Source organism: Numenius arquata, chromosome 11 (genome assembly GCF_964106895.1).
Source record: "Numenius arquata chromosome 11, bNumArq3.hap1.1, whole genome shotgun sequence".
NCBI lineage: Eukaryota > Metazoa > Chordata > Aves > Charadriiformes > Scolopacidae > Numenius > Numenius arquata.
The window spans coordinates 39,587,478-39,614,467 of NC_133586.1; the positions used below are offsets into that span (position 1 = coordinate 39,587,478).

The following is a 26,990-nucleotide window of genomic DNA, read 5'->3' on the forward strand; positions in this document are numbered from 1 at the left end:
CACACGTCCACACATGTCCACACACACATCCACACATGTCCACACACATCATGTCCACATACGTCCACACACATCCACACACGTCCACACACGTCTACACATGTCCACACATGTCCACACACATCATGTCCCCACACGGCCACACACATCCACACACGTCCACACAGCCTGGTGCACGGAGGGGCAGACATGTGGGTCCATGCGTGCAGGGATGTGCGCTCCACCGTGCACGGGGACAGCTGCTGAAGGCAGGGCATGTGCAGGGACATGCACAGACATATGGACCCATATATATGTCCATATATATGGACACCCCCCGATATATGGAGACCTCCTATACACAGAGACATATGGACACCCCCCACACACAGAGACATACTGACCCATGTGTGCACACACACAGAGACATATGGACACCACACACACACCCCGACATATGGACCCAAGTGTGCATACACACACACAGACATATGGACCCAGGTGTGCACACACACACATACACACACACACAGAGACATATGGGCCCAGGTGTGCATGCACACGCACACACACACAGACATATGGGGGGACACACGTAGAGAGACATACGGGCACACACGCACACAGACATATGGACCCAGTTGTGTGTGCAACAGACACACACATGCATAGACCCATGCAGACACCTATAGATATATATATGTATGTTTTTATGGACGTGCATGTGCACAAGTACACATGGATGTACTATATGAATAAGCCTGTGGCTATATGAATAAGCCAAGTGTATAGGTATGTACATTTATGTAAGTAACCCATGAATGTGTACCTTTGCACACATGTACACCCACATATGTACATACACACGTATGTACCACACATGCGCACACGCACGTACACCTACACATGTACACAGATACATACACACATATACATACATACGTACACACACATACACATACGAAGGCATAGACACAGGTACACATACAAACACATGCACACACGTGTACACGTGCACACACATGTACACACACACGTACACACGTGTAGACACAGACACAGGTACATATACACACACGTGTACACACACATATACACACGTACACATGTGTAGGCATAGACACAGGTACACATACACACACACGTACACACAGGTACACATACACACACGTACACACACAGACATGTGTACACGTGTAGACATGGACACAGGTACACATACACACACGTGTACACACACACAAACACGTACACACGTGTAGGCATAGACACACAGGTACACATACACACACACGTACACACAGGTACACATACACACACGTACACACACATGCACACGTGTAGACATGGACACAGGTACACATACACACACGTGTACACACACATGCACACACATGCACACGTGTAGACATGGACACAGGTACACATACACATACGTGTACATGCGCACACACACATGCACACGTGTAGACACGGACACACACATACACACACGTGTACAGGCACACACACATGCACACGTGTAGACATGGACACAGGTACACATACACACACGTGTACACACGTGTAGACATGGACACAGGTACACATAGACACACGTGTACACATGCACACACACGTACACACGTGTAGGCATAGACACAGGTACACATACACACACGTGTACAGGCACACACACATGCACACGTGTAGACATGGACACAGGTACACATACACGTGTACACACACACACACGTACACACGTGTAGACATGGACACAGGTACACATAGACACACGTGTACACGCGCACACACACGTACACACGCGTAGGCATAGACGCAGGTACACATACACACCCACGCGCACACACACGTACACACAGCGACACACACACACACACACACACACACACGCTCTCTCACTCCCCCCCCCGCCCCGCTGCCCGCAGCAGCCCCGCAATCTCCCGCGCGGGGGCGCCCTCCGCCCGCTGCCGCCCCGCCCCTCGGCCCCGCCCCAGGCCCCGCCCCTCGCCCTCGCCCCGCCCCGCCCCGCCCCGCCCCGCCCGCCCGGCGCGGCCCGGCCCGGCCCGCCGCGGGCGCTGCATGCGGGCGGGCGGGCTGCGCGCCCCGCTCCGCTCCGCTCCGCTCGCCGGGGCCCCCGGGGCCGCCGAGGCCGCGCCGCGCCCGGGACATGCGGCCGCCCCCGCCGGCGAGGAGGCGATGAGGCTCCGCAGCGGCACGGCGCTCACCCTGCTGCTCGGCTGCCTCTGCGCCCTGCTCTCGCTATCCTGGTACGGCGCCTTCGGCGGGCACAAAGGTAAGGGGGCTCGGCCGCCTCCCCCTGGGGAGACCGGGGCTCGGCCGCGGCTCCGCTGGAGGCTGGGGGGGCTCCGGGAGTCGGGCCCGGCCGCAGCCCGTGGCCGCGGGGGGATCCGGACCCTGAGCGGGATCTTGCACGCATCCCCCCCAGCCCCCGCGGGACCACGACCCGTGGGACCCCCGGTGCGGGCGGGCCCGTGGCCAGCAGGGCGGGCTGTGCCAGGGCCGGGGGTCCCTGCTCGTCCCCAGGGCGCCCGGGGAGGATGGGGAGGCTGTCGGCAGGGTCGGGGCGCGCTGGGCTTCGCTTTGGTGATGCGCTTGTTCACACCCCCACGTTTATGGTGGGAAAAACTTCGTGGGCGGTGGGAACCACGCAGGTTAAATCCCCGTGGGAGGTGGTGATGCCAGAAACTGGGGGGAGCCCTCGGATGCTGGGGAGTCTCTGGGCAAACTGGAAGGGGGGGGGGTGGATCTGAGCTGCCCTGCCCTTCCCGCACCCCACACGGCTTTTGGGGCTCGGTGCTGAGTCCCGTAACTGAAGCGCGTGTGGGACGGGTGCGAGGGCTGCCGGCTTTGGCACTGAAACCTCGGGGCTGGTTTTGCACCGAGGAGGTGGCTGCAAAGCAGGGGTGCAGGGCCCCGTCCCGGCGAGGCGGCGGGGGAACCCCACAGAGGTGTCGGGAAGATGCTCGCCGCTGTTTTTTTCCTGACAACATAATAGTTGCTTTTCCCCATCCTGTCACTCACTAAAGCAGCGTGCTGGATTTATCCTGGCCTGGAGGACGATTCTGGTTGTTGCTTTGGAATTGTGTATCTGTCTCGTGGATGGGTGTGCAACCTCTCATGCCCATGCTAGACACTCAGCTCTTCCAGTTCCTTCCCAGGAAGGGTCGATAAGGGCGGTCGGTCGGGCTGTCCAGCCTTTGACCCTCTCTTCCCACTCACTGTAGGAGCATCTCTCCCTGCTACAGTTGAGAAGCAGCTTTTGCTGGGCGTCGGATGTGACTTGATGGCTTTGCAGCCCCGCGGCACACCACGCACCATCACAAGGTGCAGCTTCTCGTGGTGTAAGGCCGGTGTCAGGGCTGGGACGGCACTGGGGGAAACTTTTTTGGCTCCAGCGGGCAGGTTGACACGAGCCCCTGTAGATGCCCATCCAGCCCAGCCGGGGCAGGAGCGCCTGGGACGTGCCATCGTCTCCTGGCAGCTGTGGGTGTCTGACCGGTGGCTGCTTGGACTCCTCTGCCTCGTTCGTCAGCCGAAGGGCTCTCCTGTCGTGCTGCTGATGTGGTTTAAATCCCACCAGAGCTGCCTTCCCGCAGAGGTTTGGGTGCTGGGCGTTTGTGGTGCAGGGGTACCTCTGGTGGACCAGTCGGCTCCTGCTGGTGAGGTTTTTAACAGGACAAAATGTTTGCACGACCAGGCAATGTTGTATGAGCTTTTAGGCAGAAATGCTAGACCATGGCAAGTTGTGCAGGGGCAGAGGAGAGCTCTGAGAGCTGCTTTCTTGTGGTTACTGCTGAGCGGTCGCTTTGCTCGTAGCTCCCTCCCATAAATGAAGTGAAACCAGCCTGCGGAGCCGTGTGGGCTCCCAGCAGTCGCTCCTGGTTTGTGAAGCAGGGCGGCCAACCCCTCTGGGCAGTCTGTGCCGCCTGGGCCGTGTCATCCTTTGACTCACTTTTAGTTTTTTAACAAGTAGCTTTTCTCCATTGCTCGTTCAAGTGCCAAAATAATAACCTTGGGTACCTCTGTCCCTGTCCTTCTTGGTAGGACTCTCCCTGGGCTACCTCAGCAACAGATTGTCTCTTGCAAACAGTGATCACTACAACAGGTCACAAATAACGTGGGTCAGGCTGTGTCAGCACAGCAGGTTTCCGGCTATTATGGTCATTTACGTATCAGGCTGTTATTCAGAACAGAGCTGGAGAAGACCTTGAGAGGTCATTCCGTCCATCTCCTGCCTCTATGCAGGGTTGGTGATAACCAGCCCCTTCCTGGCAGATGTTTATCGCATTCATTCTTAAAATCCTCCCATGACAGAGCTGCCTAAGCTCCCTGGACAATCTGACATTTAGCAGCCCTGCCGTTAGATTTTTCTTAGGATCTGAACAGAAATGTCTTTTCCTTCGGTTTGGTTTAATGATTGCTTTTCTTTTCTCCCTGTGCCCAATAAATGGAAAAAAGTCCCTTCCTTCCTTCTTTGCAGGAGCTTGTTAGATATTTGGAAGTTGCTACCGTGTCTCCCCTTAGTCCCTGCTGATACAGATTAGACCACGCTGCTTCCTTTCATCGTTCTTTTTAGGTCACGTATTCTTGGTCTGCAGTTGTTCTTGTTGCTCTCCTCTGGACCATCATCCTTCATGAAGAGTGATGCTTAACCCGCGGTACAGGACTGAAGTCACTGCCTTAGTTTCACTTAGAAGAAAAAGGGATTACTTCAGGTCTTTTACATACAATGATCCTGTTTATACGTCCCCGTGTGTTTGCTTCCTGTTGTTGCCACAGATGACTTGTGTTTAATTTTTTTTTTTTTATCCCATTGGCCCTTCAGCCATTCTTCTCCAGAACTTTTTCAGCTTTTCATTCCTCGTCTTGCATTTGCCTGGTTAATTATTCTTACCAAATCACATTACCTCACGCTTGTCCTTGTTGAACTGCATCCTTTTTTTTCCCAGACTGCTTCTTCTGAAGTGTCAGGGTTGTTTTGAATTCTGATCCTGTCCTCCTGCGTGCTTGCAGTCCCTCTCAGCTTGGTGTAGCCTTCAAAGGCAATCAGCATGTTTTCTTTGCCGTTGGCTGAGATGTGGATGAAAACACTGAGTGGTATCAGATATGGGATGGGTTCTCCTCAAACCCACTTTGGTAAGGTCCTCCCAGTTTGTGCTCAAAGACCAACGACCAGGTTGCTGGTGGTCTTCTCAGCAGAGGTGCACCCACCTTCAGGTGGCTCAGTCCAGCCCCTGCATCCCTTGCTGGGTTAGGGGGATGTCCTGCGAGGCACTATCAGAGGTATCTCTGAAATCTTTGTTTCTTCTCCCCTTCCTACTAGTGCCGGCACCCTGTCGCAGAAAGAAATATGATAGATTTGCCGTGATTTGTTCTTGATAAACAGAGGTTAGCTCCTGCTCAAGTTCTCCTTGTCTTCTAAGCACTTCAACTGAAGTTAAGCTGATTATTCTATAATTTTGTGCATCCTCCTTATCCCCATATTTTTCAAAGACAGGCTTCGCGTTTGCCAGTCCTCTGTAACATCAGCTGTTCCCCATAAGTGGCTGGAGACAGTTCTTGAGCTCCTCGTATCATTGCATTCTGGGGAAGGCTGGCAAGGTGTCCATGTTGCCTCCAGTGGGGAATAAAATGATATTAAAACGCAGGCAAAGTATCACAGAGCCTGCTTGTCTTCCTGCGCTGTGTTGGGAGGACAAAATAATTAGTCGAAAGAAAATAAACCAGGTCACACCAGCTCTAGAGCTGCAGTTCTGTGACCGATGCAGGGTTTGTTTACCGGCTAATGGTGTTTTGCCATGCTGTGGTTATTAGTAAAGTTTTGACCTCATGGTCTGCAAAAACAGATGCTGCCTCTTTCCAGTTATAAACAAGGTTTGAAATAGTCTGCTGGAGTAGGAAGGGAAGGGCAGCCTCAAATAGCACATCCAGTCACCCAGGCGGCTGATGTCCAGCATCACGGGGTGGTTCGGACGTGGACCATGTGCTGTGCATCATGGTGGTGGGTGTCTTGGCCAACGTTTAATGTTCTCTCTTTGCTGATTTTGGGTTTAAGTACAGTTTAACTTTCAAAAAATGACAGCTACCTTGGAAGAAGCTCTTCTGTAACCTGCTGTCATCAGGTTGACCTGCAGGGTTTAACTGTGGAGGGCGACCTGCAGTCGGAGGATCAGTCCTTCGGAGAGGCAAGGGCAGGCTCGGGCATTAGCACGTCCAACATGGGGATCACAGGGGCTGTTTTACTGAGGGCTCCATGAAACCGAGAAGCTTTCATGACTTTGGATAAGCAACAAGTGGAAATGGGATGAGGGTCAACAAGTTTAACCTACAAGTTGTTGGGGTATTTTCTTTCCAATGATGAAAGCTGTTTGGTTCTTACTCCATAATGTTTGTTCTCCTCTTGACTGACCCACCAGCCATGTACTGTCTCTCCAGCCCTTCTCTTTGCCCCTTGCAGCCAACACCACAGCCACAAAAGCTGCAGGATATTTGGGTTTTTTTAGTTGTTTGGGTTGGTTTTTTTTTTATTATTGAATAGGAAATTCTAAACCTGGTGTGGACCTTGTAGGAGACTCCCATCAGGCTGCCCCTCGGAAATGCTGCGTTTTGAGGTTGGGATTGCACCTCCAGGTTAGCTCGGGGTGGGCTCTGTACCCACGCTGCCTGCGCAGGCTTCCCCTGGCAGGTTTTTCCCTTCAAATTTGAATGATTTCTAGTTACCCAGTGCCAGCCAGCTCCAGGTTTCCATTGTAGAACCACAACTGCGGGCACCTCCGTACCTGTAGAGTTGCCTGCAAAGTGGGGTTGCTCTTGGCACAGTGGCTTCGGGCCCCTGACGTCCGTTCTGATCGTGCGGTATTTTGGATGTTCATCCCGTGGGAACTGTTCATCCCGTGGGAACCGTTCATCCCGTGGGCGCTGTGAAAGCTCTTCACGATAGACGTGCACAGCTCCCTGAAGGTCTCACCGCTGGCATCCTGGGGGGCAGGTCTGAGCACGGGGTCTCTCCCTTGACTTGTGAACGTGGCGGTGACCGTGGGGCAGCGGGACAGGCTCAGGCGGCGGCATCTCCGTGAAGAAATACCGCTCGTGAGGCGGGATGCTCCCCTCGCTCGGGGTCTCCTTTGTGGGAAGCAGACTTTGTCCCGGAGGGACGTTCCTCTGAGCGTGTTTACAAAGTCTTCTTATATAATGCGTAAGAGCCGTGAAGGCTAATCCGCTCGAGAAGCAGCCGAGTCCAAGCCTGTCATACTGCTAAATACGAGCCCTGTCTTGCGGCACACAGCGCTTCCCCCTGCTTTTTCATTTCTCTTACCCGCACCAGCTCGGCTTCAGGTTTTTTGCAGTTTCTTTGAGGTCTCGGGCACAGGCTGCAGCTGGACGGGTGCGAGTGAGAGCCCTGGTCGGAGCCGGGCTCGTTTCACCGCATCCCTTGGAAACGTTTATCAGGAGAAGAGAGACGCCAGCAGCAGACCCAGCGTGTGCTTCTGGTGGCTGAGGAGGTGCAGGTGGGGAACAGCGGAGTTTAGAAGTCTATCATCAAAACGTGTAGCAAATAAAATATGTGCAGGAGCACTCAAGAAGGCCAACAGCATCCTGGCCTGTATCAGGAACAGCGTGGCCAGCAGGAGTAGGGCAGTGATGGTGCCTCTGTACTGGGCACTGGTGAGGTCTCACCTCGAGTGCTGTGTTCAGTTCTGGGCCCCTCACTACAGAAAGGACATTGAGCTGCTGGAGCGTGTCCAGAGGAGAGCCACCAAGCTGGTGAGGGGTCTGGAGAACAAGTCGTATGAGGAGAGGCTGAGGGAACTGGGCATGTTTAGTTTGGAGAAGAGGAGGCTGAGGGGGGACCTCATTGCCCTCTACAACTACCTGGAAGGAGGGTGTAGAGAGGTGGGTGTTGGCCTCTTCTCCCAAGGGAATAATGACAGGACCAGAGGGAATGATCTGAAGTTGCGGCAGGGGAGGTTTAGATTAGGTATTAGGAAGAATTACTTTACTGAGAGAGTGGTCAGGCACTGGAACAGCCTGCCCAGGGAGGTGGTGGAGTCGCCATCCCTGGAGGTATTTAAGGAACGTGTAGACATGGCACTTCAGAGCATGCTCTAGTGCCCGAGATTGTTGGTTTGTGTCTGTTTGTGGGTGGGTGTGGTGTGTGGTTGTGGGTGTTTGTTTTGGTTTGGTTTTGGTGTTGTTTGTTTTTGTGGGGTTTTTTTTCTTTTTTTTTTTTTTTTTTTTGTTGGTTGGACTCGATGATCTCAAAGGTCCCTTCCAACCAAGAAGATTCTGTGATTTCTGAGAGCCTTTACTTGGCCTGTGCGGTGCTCAGCAGATGCTGTGTATAATTGGTGGCTGGAATGCAGCAGCATTTGTAAAGTTATCCTGCATATGATTTGACCAAATTCATCCCAAGAGCGAGGGACACCATGCAATCTGTCCATACGCCTTTATCAAAATAAATCTTTCACTGTCTGGAGTCACCTGCATTTTTGTTTTTATTTCTTTGCAGGTTTTGTTAGGTCTTCAAGGTGGACTCTTGACCTGTTCTGCACGTGCACTTGTCTGCATCCCATTGCTGCAGTTGTGTGATGGAGGTTAAGTTATGGAAGGGGGCTTTCTCCTAACCCAGACAGCATTCCCCGGCATAGGAGACTTGGATTTGGGTCCCTGCTGTGCCGTATCCCTCCGGGTCTCAGGAAAGTCAACCGGCTGGTTTTATGCCTCAGTTCCCATCTGCTCTCTGGGGACAGTGACATCCCTTGTCACAAGGGCTTGGAGGACACAGCCGCACTTCTGTGACAGTGGGGACTGTGTCAGTGCGTAGGAGAGGAGCAGGCAGGGCAGGTTAACACACCCCCCCCCCCCCACTTCCATCAAGTGCTTCTCTTGGTTTACTTCTGTTACAGAACAAAACCCTTTCTCGTTTGTGATTCCCTTTGATTCATCTAAAACAAATCATTGATTTGTGCTTATATCCTGAATGTTCATTGATTATTCACTTAGTGCTTAATGTAAACCACATCTATAGCTGGCTAGTTTAAGTGAAGCTGCCAGTCATCTCCAGAAAGCTTTGAAGCCTGCTAAGTGATGGAGAAATTGCTCTAGAGATAGATTGGGCAAGGCTGCTAGCGGGCTACTGCAGGTGGGCTTGGGTTATCCACGGTTCTGCCTGTTCACAAAACCCAAACCAGTCCCCCAAAATGGATTTCTCTCTTCACGGTGTAGAGAAACATGGAACAAATAGCCGTCCTGGGGCTCCTGGCTTGGCACGGGGGTCCACAGCCACCCGGTGCTTGCCTGTCGGGAAGGTGCTGGTTGGGAGCACCGTGGATGCAGGGCGATGGGGCGCCTGGGGTGAGGATGGAGAGGAAAACCTTCTGCTGGGTGTGCTTGGGGTTGGGAGGTGGGATGGGACGGGACGTGTCCCCGCTGATTTTCACTGGTGGAAGACAGTGAAGTGAAATTCAAGGCTGGAGCCTACTTGAGGCTGCGTCGCTGGAAACCTTTGCAGAGATGTGGCTGAGCCACCTGCCTAAAAGTATTTGGAGACGGAGCTTTACGTTTCACGTGAAGATTTTCCATATCATTATCGTGCCAATTCTAATGTAGACGTGTTGTTTTTCGTGAGACAAAGCCCAAGAGGTCGGTGGGGCTTGGTGGGTGCAGAGGGCTGCCGCCGGGGCAGAAGTCACTGGTCAAATCAAAGGATTACGAAAGCTATTAAAATAAACAAAGGGCTTCAGCAGGGGCAGGCAGGTTAAGGCTGTTAGGACAAGAGGCTTTTCGGGGATTGCTGATCAAGTATCTGCTTAACAGCTTCCCAGTTCGGGGAGAGGATTGTTGTCTTTGATGAAGGTAAATGCATTTTTTTTCTGCCTTTTTTATTTGAATTAAAGTGTAGAGGGTGTTTTATGCAGCGATGCCCTTCTTGGGTTTGGTTTTGAGTTCATGCCAGGCTTCTCTTGAGAAGCAAAAAAAATCCAGGAGGGGCAGATTTCTGTTTTAAATCGTCTCTTTCTGCATTAATTGTAGCATCGGCTGCTTCCCCTCCTGCTTTTGTCCCAGTGTTGAGTCACATCGGAGTCTCCAGGATCTGTGCACTAGCATGGGCGATGCAGAGACGGCTCCGTAATTCCATCTTCCCTCCTGCCTGCCTTGAAGTGACTCCCCTAATATTTAAATATTCCTGCCCTCTTGTGCTACAGATGGGATGAATGCTTACCTAAAGGTTAATCTGCATTTTGAAGTGACCAGACACGTTTGTGCAAGATGTTTTCATTTCTGCTTATATTGAAGTGGACAGCAGTAGCATTAAAATGTAAATCGTTAGGCTTTAAAGAAGCTCCTGTGCGAAAATTAATCTCCACCTGCCTTTTACTTTCATTATGAGTTTTGTTGAGTTGCAGTGACCATTTACTTGTAATGTGTCACCAGCGTGACAACTATAATTGCCACACTGGTGGTTTAGGACTTGTTGGTAGAGGGATGGATGCTGAACTGGGGGAAGAGCTGGGTGCTGGCTTGTGTCAACTCCCAGAGTTGTGGACCTGGTCCATAACTGTTTCTCAGGGAGTTTTTAGACCATCCTGATCACATTTTCAAGACTGCCTTAGAGCACATAGGGTTTTTCTTCTCTCCCTGTGATGGCGAGAGCTTTCTGGAAGTAAGGCTTAACCTGGAGACCCCTTTTTTGTCACTCGCTACTTGTACGTACGCTGCAATAGATCCTCTACGTATCTTCACTGCTCCGAGGAGTTTCATGGCTCGGATGGGAGGCCTGTGGTACCAAAACAGTTGTGTAGCCCTCAAAAGCCCTTGTACATAATCAAAGAAATGCTTCCAGTACTGAGGTATGAGCTACTTAAGAGATGGGTAACAGCGCTGGGTGTCTGTGTAGCCTGTTCTAGTGAAAGCAGAGTAGCCACGCTAACCCTGCCGGTACCGAGGACTTCATACAGAAGAAGATGGAGAAGTTTCCCCAGTGAAGACCAAATTGCTGTATTCCTCCCCAAAAGACGGGCACTTGGGGAGCAGTGCTGCTGTGTGGTGTCCCCATGCCATGCCCCCACGCTGGATGTGAAGAGCAAGAGCAGTATTTGACTGTATGGGTTGCCTGGTGGATGGGTGGATGGACCTGGACAGTGTTGGACTCTCTCAGACTCAGCCACTGCCACTGACAAGCACCTGTCAAATTAATTATTCAGTTAATGCTGGCGAAAGTGGTGTGGTGGTCTCCCCTCCCTCCTCTCTGTGCCCAGACTGTGATCTTTTGCTTTTATTTGATCTTGCCTTTCGTGTTTTAACTATTCCTTTTTCATGCCATCTCTCATTGCGCTCTCTCCGGAGCTGGCTTTGATATCTTTTCTCTTTGTCTTCCATTTCCCTCCATTTCCTCCCTGCCTTCTTCCTTTGATGTTGCAGAAAATGACCAGGATGGACATCTTCCCACACGTCTCTCCCTCTCTTAATCTTGTCCGGTTCAAGTCATCCACCGTTTGAGGAACTTTACCAGATGTTCCCCTAATATTGTGGCTTCGTTAACTCCAGGCAACGATTTTTGGGTAGAAGATGGTAAAGGTTGGGCTGCCCGGGGAGGAGGTGGTGCTGGTCCTTGCACTGGGTGTCAGGGGTTGCTCTGGTCTCTCTGTGTCCCAGGATGGGGACATGCCATGGGGATGCTCGCACGGGCATCGCACTTGGGCGCCGTCGGCGAGAGCTCATCCCGCATCTCACGGACCGAGCTTAAACTGCATTGAAGGCGAAGCGAGAATCGTGTTTAAAAGCAGATTAATTTGCTGACTTTGAGGAGCGAGGGGTATTTAGAAAAAAAATAAAAAATAAAAAAAAAAATTGGAAACGCATATTCTCGCTCAGCACAAACTTTGTCATTTGATGGCTGAAACTCGCTGCTTTGTCTTGCCAGTGAAGCTGCCTGAAACATATATTTTCCCGGACCTAAAGAGCTGACCTGGGTGGGGGAGGTAAGTGCCCGGAGCGCTGGATGAGCATAATTGGGACACGGATTGTGGGTTGGCTCCATATAGATCAGTTTGTGTTTCGTTAATGTCTGGTTCCACCCTGTCTGTCTGTTTTATTAGATTAATTTATTACTTTCTGAAAGTGCCTCTCCAGTGAACTAAAATATCTATTTACTGGAAGTATTTGGTTACCATGAAAAAGTGTATTTGGCTTGCGTTTGGCAAATATTAACTACTTTCTTCTGTTTCTTTTGCAGTTTAATTGTCTATTTATCTTGGGTATTGATTGCTGAAGGCCTTGGTAATTATTTGCTGATTTTGGAAGTAATGATTTTAAAAGCTCGGATTACTTTTGTAATATTAATCATTACCTTGGTGCGCTTGCCTCAAAGGATGGGATCTCTCTGACGGCTCCAGTTGCAGTGTGGACATTTACTGTCTGAAACTGTGCCGCCCTCTTAAAATAACAAAATCATTACTGGCATTTTGTTCCTGAAACTAAGCAGATATTTGCAGAGACGCAGACCTGGCAGCCTCAATTAGCTCACAAATTTGCTGTTCCTCTTGGCGGGAGGAGTGGCCAGATTCTGGAGTCAAATAAAAAAGATAATTTCATTTACTTTCTGCTGTTTCACTCTTTCCAAATTAATTTCATGCCGTCTTGGTCTCGACTCCGGTGCGGGGTTGGAGGGGCGATGGGCAAGCAATGCAGCTTTGCTTTGGGAGAGAAGCAATATTCCGAGAGGGTGTTACACCGGCGAGGAAATGTGCTGCCGTACAGCCGCACATCTTGCTTTGGGGGAAGGTGAGAAATCGGAAAGTCTCTGCTGGGAGCTGAGTAATTGGCACCTGCTATTATTGTGTCCCCCCTCCCCCTTTTAATGACTTGTTTATAGAGACAGCTCTCCTACAGATCTCATTACACAGCCGTAAAGCATGCTTTTTTTTTTTTTTTTAAAAAATACATGCATTCCTATTCATGTCAGGCCCGAATACCTACATCTGTATGTTTCTCTAAGGAGGAGGGACAGATTTGGGGTGGTCCAGGCATCTTTCCTCACCGCTGGGCAGACTCACGGGTGCCCGTGGGGAGATGAGCTGCGTCCCCGCCGTACCTGGAAGGAGATGCAGTTCTTCCATTAATACAAAACCTGGCAGGCGGTTAGAGTGGCTGGGAGGGGAGTTCTGTCTTCTTGTTGTTTTAGGCCTTGAAGCAAGGGATTGTGTTGGCTGTGTGAATGACGTTGGCTTTATCTCTGTCGGAGCTTACACAGCGACATACGTTACTAGAGAGCACGGAGCGCGACGTTTAGCATCCGCCCCTGGGATCTCTAGTGCAGTGAATCCCACTTCTTTCTCTTGCATCAAGTGATTTATTTAATTGCTTTTAACAGTTTCACCCTTGTTCTTTTTATTAGCGGATCGTGGCACGAAAGGGAGCTGGGAGCGTTTTTGGATCCCATCCTGGGTAATTTGATGACTAAGTCTCGTTGAGCTTCATCTCTGTGCAGGTGCAGCGGTGCATCTCCTGCAGGGGATGCGGTGGGAAGAGCATCTCCTCCTACTCCTCCCCAACGCACGGGCGGGGGAAGGAAGAGGAGGAGAGGGCAAAATCATGTCCATGACAATTGTTTTCTGATTCTTTTCATCACCTTGCAGAACAAAAATGATAAAAGGAGCCTCAGGAAAGAGGGCATTGCAGCAAGCCCTGGCTGGGATGTAATCTCTTTTCTTCGTACGGAGGTATAAAGATAATTCCAATCGGGATTGAGACAGCGGATGGCAAATAATTCTTGAACAATCCGCTTATGGTGTTCCAGGATGCGAATGAAAACCACTAATGGGATAAAGAAGGATCTAGATAATTATCTCGGCTGCATTAAATCCTGTCCTTTCAGGAGAGTACTCTTATGTGGACACTAATTTCTGTGTATGAAATGCTAAAGCTGACTAGACATTTTCAGAAGTTAGCTGCTTCCAAAATAGCCATCGTCGCTTGGCAATCATCTATCTTTTATCTACCTGGTTGGTCCTAATGAATCCGATTTCTGGTCTCTGCTATCCTGTTTCCTTTTTCCCCACTCCCTACAGCAGGTTAAAGCTGCGACACACATTCTCTCCAGGGTGGATTTGAAACCTCCTTCATCCTTTTTTTTTTTCATTTGGTCTGCTGTTTTGGGAGACTTCCTGGGCTTTTTTTTTTTCCCTTTTACATCTGGTAATGCTGTTGTTTTAAGTCTGATGGAAGAGCTGCTTGCAATATTAAGGTATGTGAGATATTTTTTAATTTGATCCATTTTTTTTCCCCCAGCAAGAGCTCTGCCTTGCAGCGCGGGGGACGGCACTGTGCTCCAAAACAAATCCAGTTACAGTCTGTTAATGAGGCTCTTGTTGTAGGCTCTTTGCTGCCTTTGTGTTTGAACCTAATGGGTGCCCCATGGATGAAGTGGAAAGGAACAGTTTCGTATTGACAGCAACCGTGACATTTGGATGAGGTCGGATCAGTTGACAGCGCTGAAAGATCCATTTTACGGGATCTCTGCTCTTTATGACCGTGTGGTCGGAAAAAATCTGCTGTTGGGAGGTACGGGTGACAGAAATGCACTTCGTAGAAGTGGCTGGTTCTTCGTTATCCCTCATCAGCTTCAGGCAGCTGCATTTGCCAGCTGTCAGAGAGCTGCTTCTCTCCAGCCTCGCACCAAGCGAACTGCGGCACGGCTGAACCAGCTGCAGCATCCTTCGGTGAGCTGGGCTGGGCATCCCACAGCGGGAGCCAGGTCCAGGGACTTCAGCTGAGACGGCTGCCCATGAGCCATCCTCCAGCTGGAAGAGGAGGATGGGCAGCCGGCATCATCCCTTTGCACACTGGAGGACAGATGCTGTGCATGGCTGTCTTGTCAGGGAAGGGCTCCATCATTCACCACATGGAGAGTGCCCAAATGTAGTTTCTCAGCAGCAGACCCTCTCAAATCACAAGGTTCCCTGTCTTTTCTTGCTGGCATGGCAGTACAGTTAAGGCTCAGGTGTCTTTTGGAAGTACAGAAGGGCTTCCTTGCTTTTGGTGAGAAGTCAAACAAGAAATGCTGTCCTGTCCAAGGTGGACTTGGGTTTCCAAACTCTTTCATGTGGCACAGAGAGGTTACGAGGGCCAATCTTGTGTTGAAATCCGAGGAGTTGGTATGTCTGTTTTTCCTGTGGGCTGGGGATTGCTCTTGACACCAGATTTGCCATTTACACAACCAACTGGAGGATGTCCTTCGAATCAGACGAAGCTCAGCGCTGCCATACCAGGCATGGATTTGGGACAGGTAGGCTGCAAGAGGGTCTGATATCCAATTAGGCACACCTCAATAAGGCACATACCTAGGAGGGCTGCATGTAGAGAAAAGAATACGCGGGATCCTTGGTGCCTCTAGAAGACTCTTTAAGAAACTAAATACATTTAAGAAACGTGGTCACCTTTCATCTTGGTGACGTGCTTCTTGAACAGCAGCTCTTAAACTGAATTGCTCACACAGAAGAGTCAGTATCAAGGTTTCTTCACCTCCTGGTCACAGTTACTAGCCCTGCAGCTGCAGGAGCAGGGCAGAATTTAACAGCGGTGCCTGACACAGGCTTTTGGCCTAAAACCACTGGCATTCTGCAGGAGGAGTCTGGTGAGGTCTAGCAGTTGACCCCTAAAAATTGATGGATTGCTGTGTAGGGCAAGATGCCCATCTTATCTCTGAGAACACCAGCCCTCCCACATGCTCCTGACTTCCACGGAGATCTTAATGGGGATTTTTACCTGGTTTTTGATATCACCGCATGCCCTTTGAATGAACTGCTTGCTAAGAAGTCTCATTACTTGCTCCTCGTTAAAGGTGTCTGGTTAGCTGAGTTGCTGGTTGAAGTCTCCTTTCCTCAGCACTGCGCTGTGATGAAGTGGTACCTGGAGCTGCTGTGCCAAGTGTCACCTCCATAGAGCATAATAAACTATCTCCTGCCATCTCCTGCTTGGGTGAGCTGTACCCAGAGGGAAACGGTGTGTTTTTCTTGGTATCCGCAGGGCTCTCTGTCTGTGCATCCTACTAGTCACTTGAGAAAGGCAGATATTTCATGTCTCTTTGGAAATCTGTCAAGACAGTGGCAGATCGCTTAGCCTGAGTGCTGTTGTCTGGGCTGTGGTTCATAGCTTCTAAAATGCAGGTCAAGAAGTATTGCTGTAATAGCTAAAGGTTAGGCAAAATGACAACCTTTAGCCCTTCGTAGCAGGAGGTGTTTTACCGCTGGGATTGAAACTTCAAGCACTCATCTGTTGTTCCAGAGCGCTGGTTAATTATTTTTAAAGCCTTCAAACCAAAAGTGGTCGTTTCACCCTGATGGTGACCCTGTGGTGCTCAGAAGCCCCAGCCAAGAGCAGGATCCTCTCTGCTGTGCCTGGAACATGCCGGGTGCACGGGGACGCCTTCCACTGGGCTAGGAGAAGTGGGTCTGTGTAGGTGGGGCGGTCATCAATGGCAGAATTGGCCATTTAAAATCCATATCTACTCATCAGCATCGTTTGGTGGCCAAGATCGCTGCAGGGCCAGGGATGAGCATGAGGGTCGTTTGCATCAGGCCTATGGATTCGGCAGAGGGGAGGAAAGGGGAAGATGTTGGCAAGAGAGGGCTCGTAGGTGCTTAAAATTTGGATTGCCAAACAGTGCAGAAAAGGCCAAGAACAACTTCTGTCTGCTGGTGCGTGGCGCGGCGCACCGGTGGAAAGGTGTGGATTTATTTGTATGTGCGCTCTTGTTTAGTTTGGCTTCCAGGAGAAGTCCTTATCTCTTCTCCTGCTGCCAGCTTCCTCGGAGTTGCCCTCTTTCCCTCTGCTCTGCCTACGTTTCTTGCTGTGATTTCAATTATTTATAGTATTTCTTTTTCCCCTTAAACTACTCCGCCGCGTGCGCGCTGTTGAAGCGGCTGTCGCTTCCCGAGCCCGTTCCGCTGATCGGCGAAGAGACGATGCCTGTGCATACAACTCGTTAAGAGCGTTTCAGGGCTCTTCAGGATGGGCAGCTATGTGGATGTGAAATTGCAGTTGGATCTTATCTTATGGAAGGTTTTGATTGCGGCTGGTGAAATAACGATCTACTCGTTAATGTAACAGGAGGAAGCTGCCGAGGATAACGAGGGGAGAGGAGAAAGAGTTTTGCAGAGGAGCATGCCCCCTTTTTTTGGTGAAATTTAAGCAGCCTGAAACAAGAGGCATATTCTCCTCTTGGTTACATCAGCGTGCATCCGGGAGAACCTCGTTAAAATAATTTAATTTCTTTTTGACGCAGGCTGGTGTCACGGAGAGGGGAATCTTTGGTGGCAGGGAAGCGCAGGCTTGTCTGAATGCAGAGCGGAGGCTGGGAGAGGCAGGTTTAGCTGTTCCGTTCGGTACTGCCTCATTTTTTTTTACCTCTGCAGCATCAAGCTTAAGAGAGGAAGCAGAAAATACTTGTTTAAATCCCTTTCTTCATTGCTGCCGTGTTCAAACTGAATTAACTCCCATCCGAAGGGAGCCTGCGCTATAGGAAGCATCTGCTGTGGTCCAAATTGTGTTTGAGGTCGGAATTAAAATGTATGTAACTGTTCAGCGGTGAGCAATGAATACGCAAATCCTGTTCTTTGCCAGCCGTTGTTTTGCGAGACATGATTTGTACGCTCCCCTTGTACCGGTGCGGTTACACGGACGCGTTATTGGAACACGCACCAGCACAACGTGTCTCAGGAAATACTGATTATAAGGTGAAGCGGCTCGCTAGAATGTCAAATAGTTCCTTACTTCAAGCTTACGTTTGTTTGTTTATTTGTTTTCTACGAACAGTGTTTCTGGAGTGTCCTCGTAATTGCTGTGAGGATGTAATTGTATTCCGGGTGCATCTGTGTCGGGGGCAATATTTATGTGCAGTGACTGCTCCGTGAAATATTTGTTCTCTTGGCTCTTCTGTCCCATGAGTTGACGTAAGCTCTCAGGGAAAAAGTACGAACAATTTTTAGAGCCGTTCTAGATATAGTCCTTACAGATTTTTTTTTAATTTTTTTTTTTTTGATTGTGTAACTGAAAAGAGCTTTTGAAAAGATAGAACAAGTCTCACGTATAGACCGGCCAGGGAGAGGCTGGTGCTTTGCTGTACTTGATGAGCTTTCAGTCTGATTAAGAAAAACTAAAGCTCCCGTTTTATGGAGTATTGTCTAAGGACTGGGTCTCTTGGGGTGCATTTGAGTGCGTAGGCTTCCTTCTGGCTTCTTTTGGGTAAAGACCGTTCAAGTTTGAAAAAATTATTCAAGTTCTTTAAATTGTGTCCCGTCTTGCAGTGGGAATTGCAGAGATAATTGCAAAATAAACCGAGGAGCAAATGACAAAAATGGCTAAGGCAGAGGTTTGGGCAGGACTCGGTGGTGTGTGCTGATGCCGTATTTCTGGTGCACGGTGGGAAATCTTGGTACCACTTGTATTTCAGGGCTTAGTTCCATGATACTGCCAAATTCCCGATGGATTAATGGATGTTTTGGTTCAGTCTGACAGCTCCCGTGGCCCCAGGGCAGCACGGTGAGGGTGGTGGCTCCAGAGGTGCCTAGAGGTGGAGGTGGGTTGACTAAAAGCAAAGCCCTCTGTGAAGTTGTCTGGGTGTCGTTCAGGCTGTTTCACAGTGGGAAATCAAGGCAGAGGAGATGTTCCCAACCTGCAAGGTGCATAAATCCCTTTGGAACCTCCCTCTGACCGTCCCTCTGGCAGCCCCTCAAACACAGAAGCCACATCTATAGAAGGGTGGGTTTGCACCTCTCTGCTGGCAGAGCAATGACGTTTGTTGGGCTGTTGTGGAAGGTCTGCGCTTATACTAGGATGGAAGGTCTGCAGAGTTGGAGCAGGGACCTCGAACGCTGTGGTAGCCACCAGGAGGATGGATGGAGAAAGCATCCACGTACCCAGAGCTGAGATGCTGCAGCATCTCACCCTACTCAGCTGTATGTTCTTCAGCAAAGCTCCTGGTGCTAGACTAAATACATGTGTGGGGAGGCAGACGATGCCAAAGCAGCAGTTGGCTATTAATTTGCTCCTAAGGATGGGTGGATTGATTGTGCTGCTGTGGAAACCCAAATGGATGAAGGGGCAGGAGGACAGGGGTGGTGGGTCATACCAGAGTCTGCTGTCAGCACAGAAGAGGGAGATTTTAATGTTTTGTGGGGCCTCTTCTCCTATTTTGGAAAAAGCTTCCTTTTTATGTGCCTGTGTAAATGCTTTATAGCCTGAGTGCTGTGACTTTTGAGTAGCTCCTCGGAAATTGATGGTGAATTTTGACCACGTACAGCCGGTGTCTGCAAGTTCCTGAGGATTCTGCGCTCAGTTTGTGATGTGGTTTTTTTTACTGCATTTAAATGAGTGAATTTATATAACTTCTGAGTATTGGCAGGCTTACCATCAATTTTTCCCCCTTTTTTTTTTTCCTTTTCTGTTCAAGCCTGTTTTTTCTAAGGGACTGAAGCTATGCCCTTCTTCCCAACAGGTTTCAAACTCCTGTTCTCGCTTTAGCCCAATTGGGCCACAGTATGGATGTCCCAGAGGTGATCTAAAATCCTCCAGGTACTTTTGAAGGTAGCCAGGAGGCCAGAAGGGAGAAGGTCTGTAGATGGCTCTGCTAGAGAATACTGTGAACCCCTCTATCAGGCGTGGGTGATCCATACAGAAGACGTTATCTTCATAAAGCCCCAGCCACAAGAAATGCTTTTATCAAAGGTTTCAGTTGAGTGTGGGACGCTCAGATGATGTGTTCTTCCCCGGGAAGGGATGTGGTGGGGTGACCGTGGCCACCACTGTTCTCTGTGCCCAGTCAACAGCTCAGCCCATCCCTCATGAAGTCCTGCCAAGTGCAGAAAATAAACAAGACCAAGGCTGTTTTTTCCCTTATCACACCTCTAGCAAGGGTTAGAAGTAACCACAGAAGGAAAATAATCTGGTTTAGGGTGGGGTTTTTTTTTGTAATGGGACCGTCCATTTCGTTATTCCTACCTATGGCGAATGCCTCATCCTCTAATTTTTATTGCTCCAGCTGCTTTGTTTTTCTTTGCTGCAATCAAGATAACGCGGTACAATATTGCACTAAGAATTTCAGCTATTCAATTACCTTTCAGAAGTTGACTTAATTGGCTCTTTGAGTGATAGCTCTCTATTGTGTGCAATCAGCACGACTCAAGGAGGGAGCAGGAAGAGGATAAGGACTTTGTTTCTAATCAATAAATAAAGGTCTTTGAAATAATACTGCTTGCAATTTGTATCACCGGTTAAATTACACCGAAGATGATAGTCTGCATGCTCCTTGTGGAGCACAGCTATAACGGAGTAATAAGCCTTTGCTATCAGCAAGCATGCGGACTATTTTACTCTGAGTTTCCAGCAAATCCCATTCTCCCCTTGGATTTTTTTTTCCCCCAAGTATTAGAGAAAAAAAAACTAAAACAAAACTGCTGCAGAGCCCTGCACAGATGGTTTGGGAAAATCTAATATGTAATGACTAATCATTTCTTTTGCACCTCATAAAGTATGCAAATGAATGTGATACCTGATGATAAATAATTCAAAATGGAGATGCAAGGCAAGGGGACATTATAGATGGAATAAATATACAGTAAACCAACTTTAAAAAAAAATAAACGAACTCAAAAGCCTAAGTTATGTTCTATAGAAACAGCTGCTTCTTGGTGCAGGTTTGTCTCCAGTGCTTGAATCCAGGGGACTTTGGGGCAGCAGGATTTCTGGAGTTTGCCGCTGGGGTTTGGCCAAAGCTCCATATCTCACCTTTGCAGAGCTCTGTTGCACCTCAAGTCATCACTGACCTTGTTCCTGCCTTGGTTTAGGCAGCAGGAAAACTTTGCCAAACAAAGGTTTATTTTAAAATTTAATTTTTATTCTAGTTATAGTGGGGTAAAAGTGATTTGCTGCTTCATACTTCTTCTTAAAGCTAAAATTACTATTCATCATTGATAATTTATTTCCTAATTAAAAATATTTTTAATCCAGAAAGGTCTCCTTGAGATTGCAAGAGGCACAAGACTGGCAGCCACCCTCAGTGGTACTGCCACTGCCTGGGACAATTCCAGCTCCTGTCACCGGGGTCTCTTCCCAGAATCCATCCCCTTCCCAGCTGTGGGCGCAGGTGGGAACTGCAGGTGCAGAACTGAGTAGAGCCACAGGTTTTAATGTTTTAGCATCCAGCAGACTCCTGGGCACGGTGCATGTCTCCACACTCCCATTTCCAACACCTGCACGTGGAGGAGGTTTCCTTTCGTTTGGGGGAGCAGCCGAGGGATGTTCTTTGCAAGGATCGGCCAGCTCAGACCAAGCTGGGGTCTAATTGAGTAAAGATGCTTCCTCCTTTGCTCCCTGCCCCATCCTGGTAAGATGTGCCCCTCAGTGCCATGTTCTTACTGTGGGAGGGAATATGGTGGGGATCCAGATTTATAATCCTGCACCCAAGAGCAGCTTGGAGATCATTTCACGTGTACTGGTTTTCACGAAACCGTGGCGGTAAATTGAGCTTGCCCTTTTACCAGCTAGAAAGGGCGATGCGGCGGTGGCCTGGTCCAGCTCAGGGTTAAGCATGTCCTTAAATTGCCAGCAATCTTCTCCTGGCAGCCGCGGGCTGGTGTCGGGCGCCTCCGTGCCCAGACGCCCCGACAAGGCTGTGTTTGTTAGCGGAGGGCTGGTACGGTCTTGCCTCGCTGGAGAAGTGGCACTGAATGGTCGTTTTGTGATGACAGTAATTGCAGCATCCGTGTAGCTTCACCGTCCGAGTGTTTTGCTGATGATCCCAAGTGCTGGGCTGATTCCATATTGACTTTGCAGAACCCGGCGGCGCTGGGAAGGTGTGTAGCATCTATTTATAAGATGCAGTCACTGCTGGTTTGCTAGTAATTTTGTCTGTGTTGGGTTAAGCAATACAGGGGAAGAAGGGCAGAAGAAACAACTTTGTTGTTGTTGTTGTTGTAAATTTACTCTGTGGCTTCTTTCGGTCCTGGAAGGGGCTGTTATGATAAAGTCTGATAGATTTTTCACACCTGCCTATGAAGAATATAGGATTTATCTTTCAAATGAAATTTGCTTGGCTGCACTGCCAGCAGGTTGTGGTTTTGTTTTGGTTTGGTTTTTATTAGCTTCTTTTTTTGTGAAATATAACTTGAGAATTTATATTGGCTCAACGCTTAAAATGTAGCCGGGGGAAGATGGAATATTCATCTTTATTGTATTTGTTTCTCCCGTAATGAGACATTACTGTCTGTCGTAAAGGAAGCGGTCCCTCAGCCCAGGGAGCATGCCCGGTTATTTTCTGCTTGCTCCATTAGCTCGTGTGCAGACCTCCTGATTTATTTTTATTTTTATTTTTTTTTATGTGCATGTGCTTTTCTACTTGTTTAATCCTGCCAACTGCTCTTCTGGTTGGAAATCCATTTCCATAATGCTGGGTATTACACAAATTTGTGGAAGCTCTTACTGCAGATAACAGGGCTTGGGGGGGCTGGTTTGCCCAACCAGGCTGTGCCGACGTTCTGCTTTCCATCAGTCACAGGGAGAGCTGTACGCTGCAGCTCGCTGAGGGCATAAAATGCACGCAGTAAAGAAAAATAAAGTTTAAGGGACAACTAGAGTGCTGTAAACATCGCTTGGATTTTGATTTACCAAGTCCAAGCACAGCACAAATTGTATGGCTTGCTGTACCCTGTGGAAATCTCTCTTTGTCTTCCTTTTATATATATTTTTTTTTTTTTTTTTTTTGAAAAATTTCCATAACTAGTAATCATGGGATCGTAGCAGAGAGCCCTTCTGTAAATAGCTTTTTGGTCACCGCTGCTGTTTACTATTACTCTGCCCTGCACGGCAAGCGAAGCTCCTCATTCAGGGGAATATTCGTAATGAATTGCAGCAGGGATGCAGGCGGCGGAGCTTCGCAGCCCCGGATTTCGGGGGTTTGTTGTGTGCGGGATGCTTTGGGGAGCAGAGCTGGGGAGCCAAGAGGCACGTTCTCCCTCGGAGCGTGAGATCCGCAGCGTTTGTGTAGCTGTTTCCAGCAGAACCGAGCCCATCCCTGCCTGTTGTGCTGTTCTGGTTGTTTTAATCTGTTGAATTTATCCGTGGCACTTTGCCTGGTGGAGAGCGGTGGGAATGTTGTCAGCAGTGGCAGAGAAGGATGCCAGACTGCTTTTTTTTTTTATTATTATTATTATTTGTAGTGAAGCCATACAAAGTCCATCCAGGGCCTCGTGGCAAGGGTTTAAGTAACTCAAGCATGCACATGCCCTTTGTTTAACCAACGGATTAGGCGACCTGCTCAAAGTTTAGTGTGAGTTTATATACTTGTGTTGACTTCTGACTTAACTATCCAGCTTTATTAAAAATAAAAGGAACAAAAACATTCTGGCACACTGTGATAGCTACAGCCGTTTTGGAAACTCTTCAGTTTCTCTCTCTTCTCTTTCTTGATTTCTTCCCAAGGATAGTTGCAACACTTTTCTTTTTTAGGACTTTGCCCTAATAATTACATCTGTGAAGATCCGCTGGGATGGGTTATCCCACAAGCAGGATTATGCCCTTAAATGGAAAATAAGCCACTGCAACAGCCAAAGTTTGGGAAAAAAATATTATTGTGGGAAAAACTAAGTTGCTGGACGTATTATTCCATGTTGTGGAGCTGCACAGTCAGGAAATGCTTGTTAGTGCGGAGAGGAAACGCTCGTGTCTTCTAAGTGCTTGTTGCATTCTGGTTTTAATTGTTGTTAAAATAGGAAAACATACCTCTAATAAAATGCCAGCTAACAGACCCTCTGCAAAAGGGACGGGAGGCGTAAGAAAACATTCGAGGGAGGTGGGGAGGCCAGTCTTGCTTTATGAATTCCGTAATTTATTTGCTGCCTCGTGCTCCCTCCCGTCCCGTCCCGTCCCATGTGCCCCCCACAAGCCGGTGGTGGTGCAGGTCCTCTCCAGGCTGCCCGGCCGGTTCCCCGTCCCCGCTGCCTCTTGGCCGACGATTTGGGCTAAGTAATTCAATTAAGCTTTGCAGCTTATATAACTCTCTTGGCTTGAGGCAGCAGCCGGACTGACGGGGATACAAAACACATCTGGAAATCGTGTACTAAACATACTACCGCGGCCGGAGCCAAAACGATTTGGACAAATTTGCTCATACGCACAAGATGTCCTTTGAACAGCAAGGCGTGTGCGAACGGTCTCCTTGCTGAAGAAGTCAAAGTTAGAAAACGCTCCTATCCGTAAATCCTTGCTCTGGCTGGGGAACTGAACTGGCTTTTCTCCTTTCCCTTCTTCTTTGGGAGATCATCTGGCTCTTCTTCTTCAGCTCCGGGGGGATCAGCCAGTCCCCGTAGTATGCTGATCATAAATAACACGTATGTTTATGTATTTCAAAGGTGGGAAGGACTTCCAGCTTCATTTAGACTTGAGTTCTTATCTGATACCCGGCACAGGAGTTGCTTTTCATTTAAACTGAAATGTAACTTGCTGTATAACTGGAACACGGCTCCAAAGAAACAATCAAGTTTGTTTTTCTCTGAGACTTCATTATAACCCTGGTAATTTATGCTAATGGTTAATCACACTTACTATTAAAACGTGGGCACTTTACGTCAGCTTGAGGATTGGGGAGAAAGAAGAACTCAGCGATTCTGTATTTCAAGCAGACCCAACATAATCCCAGGAAAAACAAAGTGCACGTTTTAGCACTCTCAGATGTCTGTTCTCCTGTTGATACCCATTACTCTCAGTAGGGAAGTTATGGGCATTAGCAGCAGAATGAATTTCCCTTCGTGTGCAGCGATATGCTCTTGTAGCTTCATTTTTATAGTCTACTGTCTGATGTTAAAGTGAAGAATGTATTTGTCTTTGCAGGTGTAGCAGGGCTGGTTTAGCATCCTGCCCCGTTCCTGGCTGCTTCCGTGGCCGGCTGCCAAATCTGTGCTGGGGAAGGGGTGTAGAAATGCCACCCCCCGAAATGTGATATACCACACACACACACACACAGAGCTGCTGGGCTCGTCCTCGGGGAAAAAAACATTCAGGGAATTAGCTACAGCCAACGTGTGCTGGCCAGGCTGCAAACGAGCGGTGCCAGCGCTGCAGGGAGGTGGTTTGGCAGAGGGTGCGTTTCGGTCCCAAGAGGGGATGTGGTGGCTGGGGCGCAGAGATGCCAAAGCAGGGCTCTGTGGCATCCTGACTCCAGTTTGGCTTTTGAAGGGGTTTGGTCACCTCTGGGCAGTGCCCAAGGATAGGCACCCAGGAGGTGGTGTGGAACCCTGCTTGGAGCTGCGCTGGTCCACACCAACGTTGGGCTAATAAACACTCAACCCCACTGACAGCACCCAGATCCCTTCAGTATCTTTGCACTAGCAGGGCTTACTCTGGTTTGTTATGGACAACTCAAGATATTTTTTCCAGTGTATGATTTCTAAGGCTGTCAGAATGTCCCTGTTCCCACCAGGCTTTGGACATGGCCATGGGAGCCTTCTAGGAGTATCTTCATTGTCATAAATACCTATGTACAAAGTCATGATCTCACAGTTTATGCATTTTGGGTTTTTCCATGGTCATAAAACTAAACAGTGAGTTCCCCAAAAGAGGCTGTGTATCTTGAACTACTCTTTCCAGTCCATGCCAGTGTTGGAGGTTACCCATCTGCACTGCTCCTCTTCAGACATGGGTTTGCTGGAGACTGTGACACAGCTCTGCATCCACTTCTTTCACATTGCTGCTGCATCTGACAGACTGGCTGCCCTCTCTTGATGTTTTATCCTTAAAGAAGAGGAAAATTGGATTAGATTTTTCACAGCAAGGCACAGCGGTGATCCTGGGTAACGAAGCTGATCTGTGCGCGGGAAGCTCTGGGAAGCTGGGTGCAGGGGTAAGTTATTTGCAGGGGACTAACCCAGCGTGATTTGCTTTACGGATGTCTCACAAAGGGATGTTTTCCCTGTGCTGTGCCAGACCTCGCTCCCCTGCGGTGGGATTTTCCCTGGGTTTTGACCTCCTGGCACCCCAGGGCCAGCCAGACTGCAGCGAGGGGGGTCAGGCCCCATGCTCCGTCGCTCCCACTGGTGCAGTTTGCTGTGATTTCTTGCAGTTTAACTCCTTCAGTGTGAGCTGTGGCTCTGCTCGGTCCTGCTGGGGGTTCATCTTGTGCAAAGCCCCCCTCCTTCTTCCAGCTTAGCTAAGCTCCGTGTTCTCTCTTGTCTTCCCCTCACACCTCCCTGAGCTTAACAGTGTCTGGGCTATTTCAGCATCTCAGCAAATCCTCCTCTTCTGGTATAAAACCGGTTGGTCCATCGATTTCATCCCAAGGAGCAACTTTGCTCTCTGGACAGCCCAATCCAACCTCATCCCGCCCATGCTCCTGTGAGGACATACGGCTGCACTGGTGCTTTCTGGGCTGCCCCGAGATATAATGGGTTTGTTGTGGAAAACTCTCCCTGTGGGCTCCTGCGGGGAGATGGGGGCTCCTCTCCTTGCAGCAGGCAGCCCATCCATCTTCCATTCTCCTTGCAGCTCCTGAACATGTCAAACTGAATCTTTCTGTAACATAGCTTCCCTCTGGGTGGGAAGTCTGGAAAACTGAGCCACAGCAGCCCACGTAGCAATTAGCATTACCTTATATATGCCACCAGTAAAGGTAACGGTGTGTGAAATGCTGAAAACCCAAATGCATTTAAATAGACATGTTTGAAGGAAATGAGAGGCGTGAACTGCGCGTCCGCTCGCGGGGAGCGTGCGGCGTCCTCTGCCAGGGCTGAACAGCACTTTAGGAATAGTCATGAAATTAAGCATAAATACCATTGTCTTGCGGTCCCGGGCTGCAGGAAGCAGACCTATTTTTGGAGGTGGTAAGCAGCATACTGTAAGGCTCGGTGCATTGTCTTTAAGCCATTAGGTAAACCTGACGTTGCAAGAAAGAAAAACCTCTGGGGATGTGGTTTCACAAGTGGTTGGAACTGCTCTCCCTT

At 49.2% G+C, this 26,990-nt stretch overlaps 1 protein-coding gene across 1 annotated transcript in view; it reads left to right on the top strand.

Annotated features, from left to right (window-relative positions):
- The first annotated feature begins 2,050 nt into the window (after positions 1 to 2,050).
- Positions 2,051 to 26,990, top strand: part of MGAT4B (alpha-1,3-mannosyl-glycoprotein 4-beta-N-acetylglucosaminyltransferase B) — a 52,949-nt gene continuing 28,009 nt past the window's right edge. Inside the window, exon 1 of the mRNA XM_074155361.1 lies at positions 2,051 to 2,275. Within this exon, the coding sequence (XP_074011462.1) occupies positions 2,062 to 2,275 (214 nt within the window). The 5' untranslated portion in view covers positions 2,051 to 2,061. The remainder of the gene's footprint in view (positions 2,276 to 26,990) is intronic.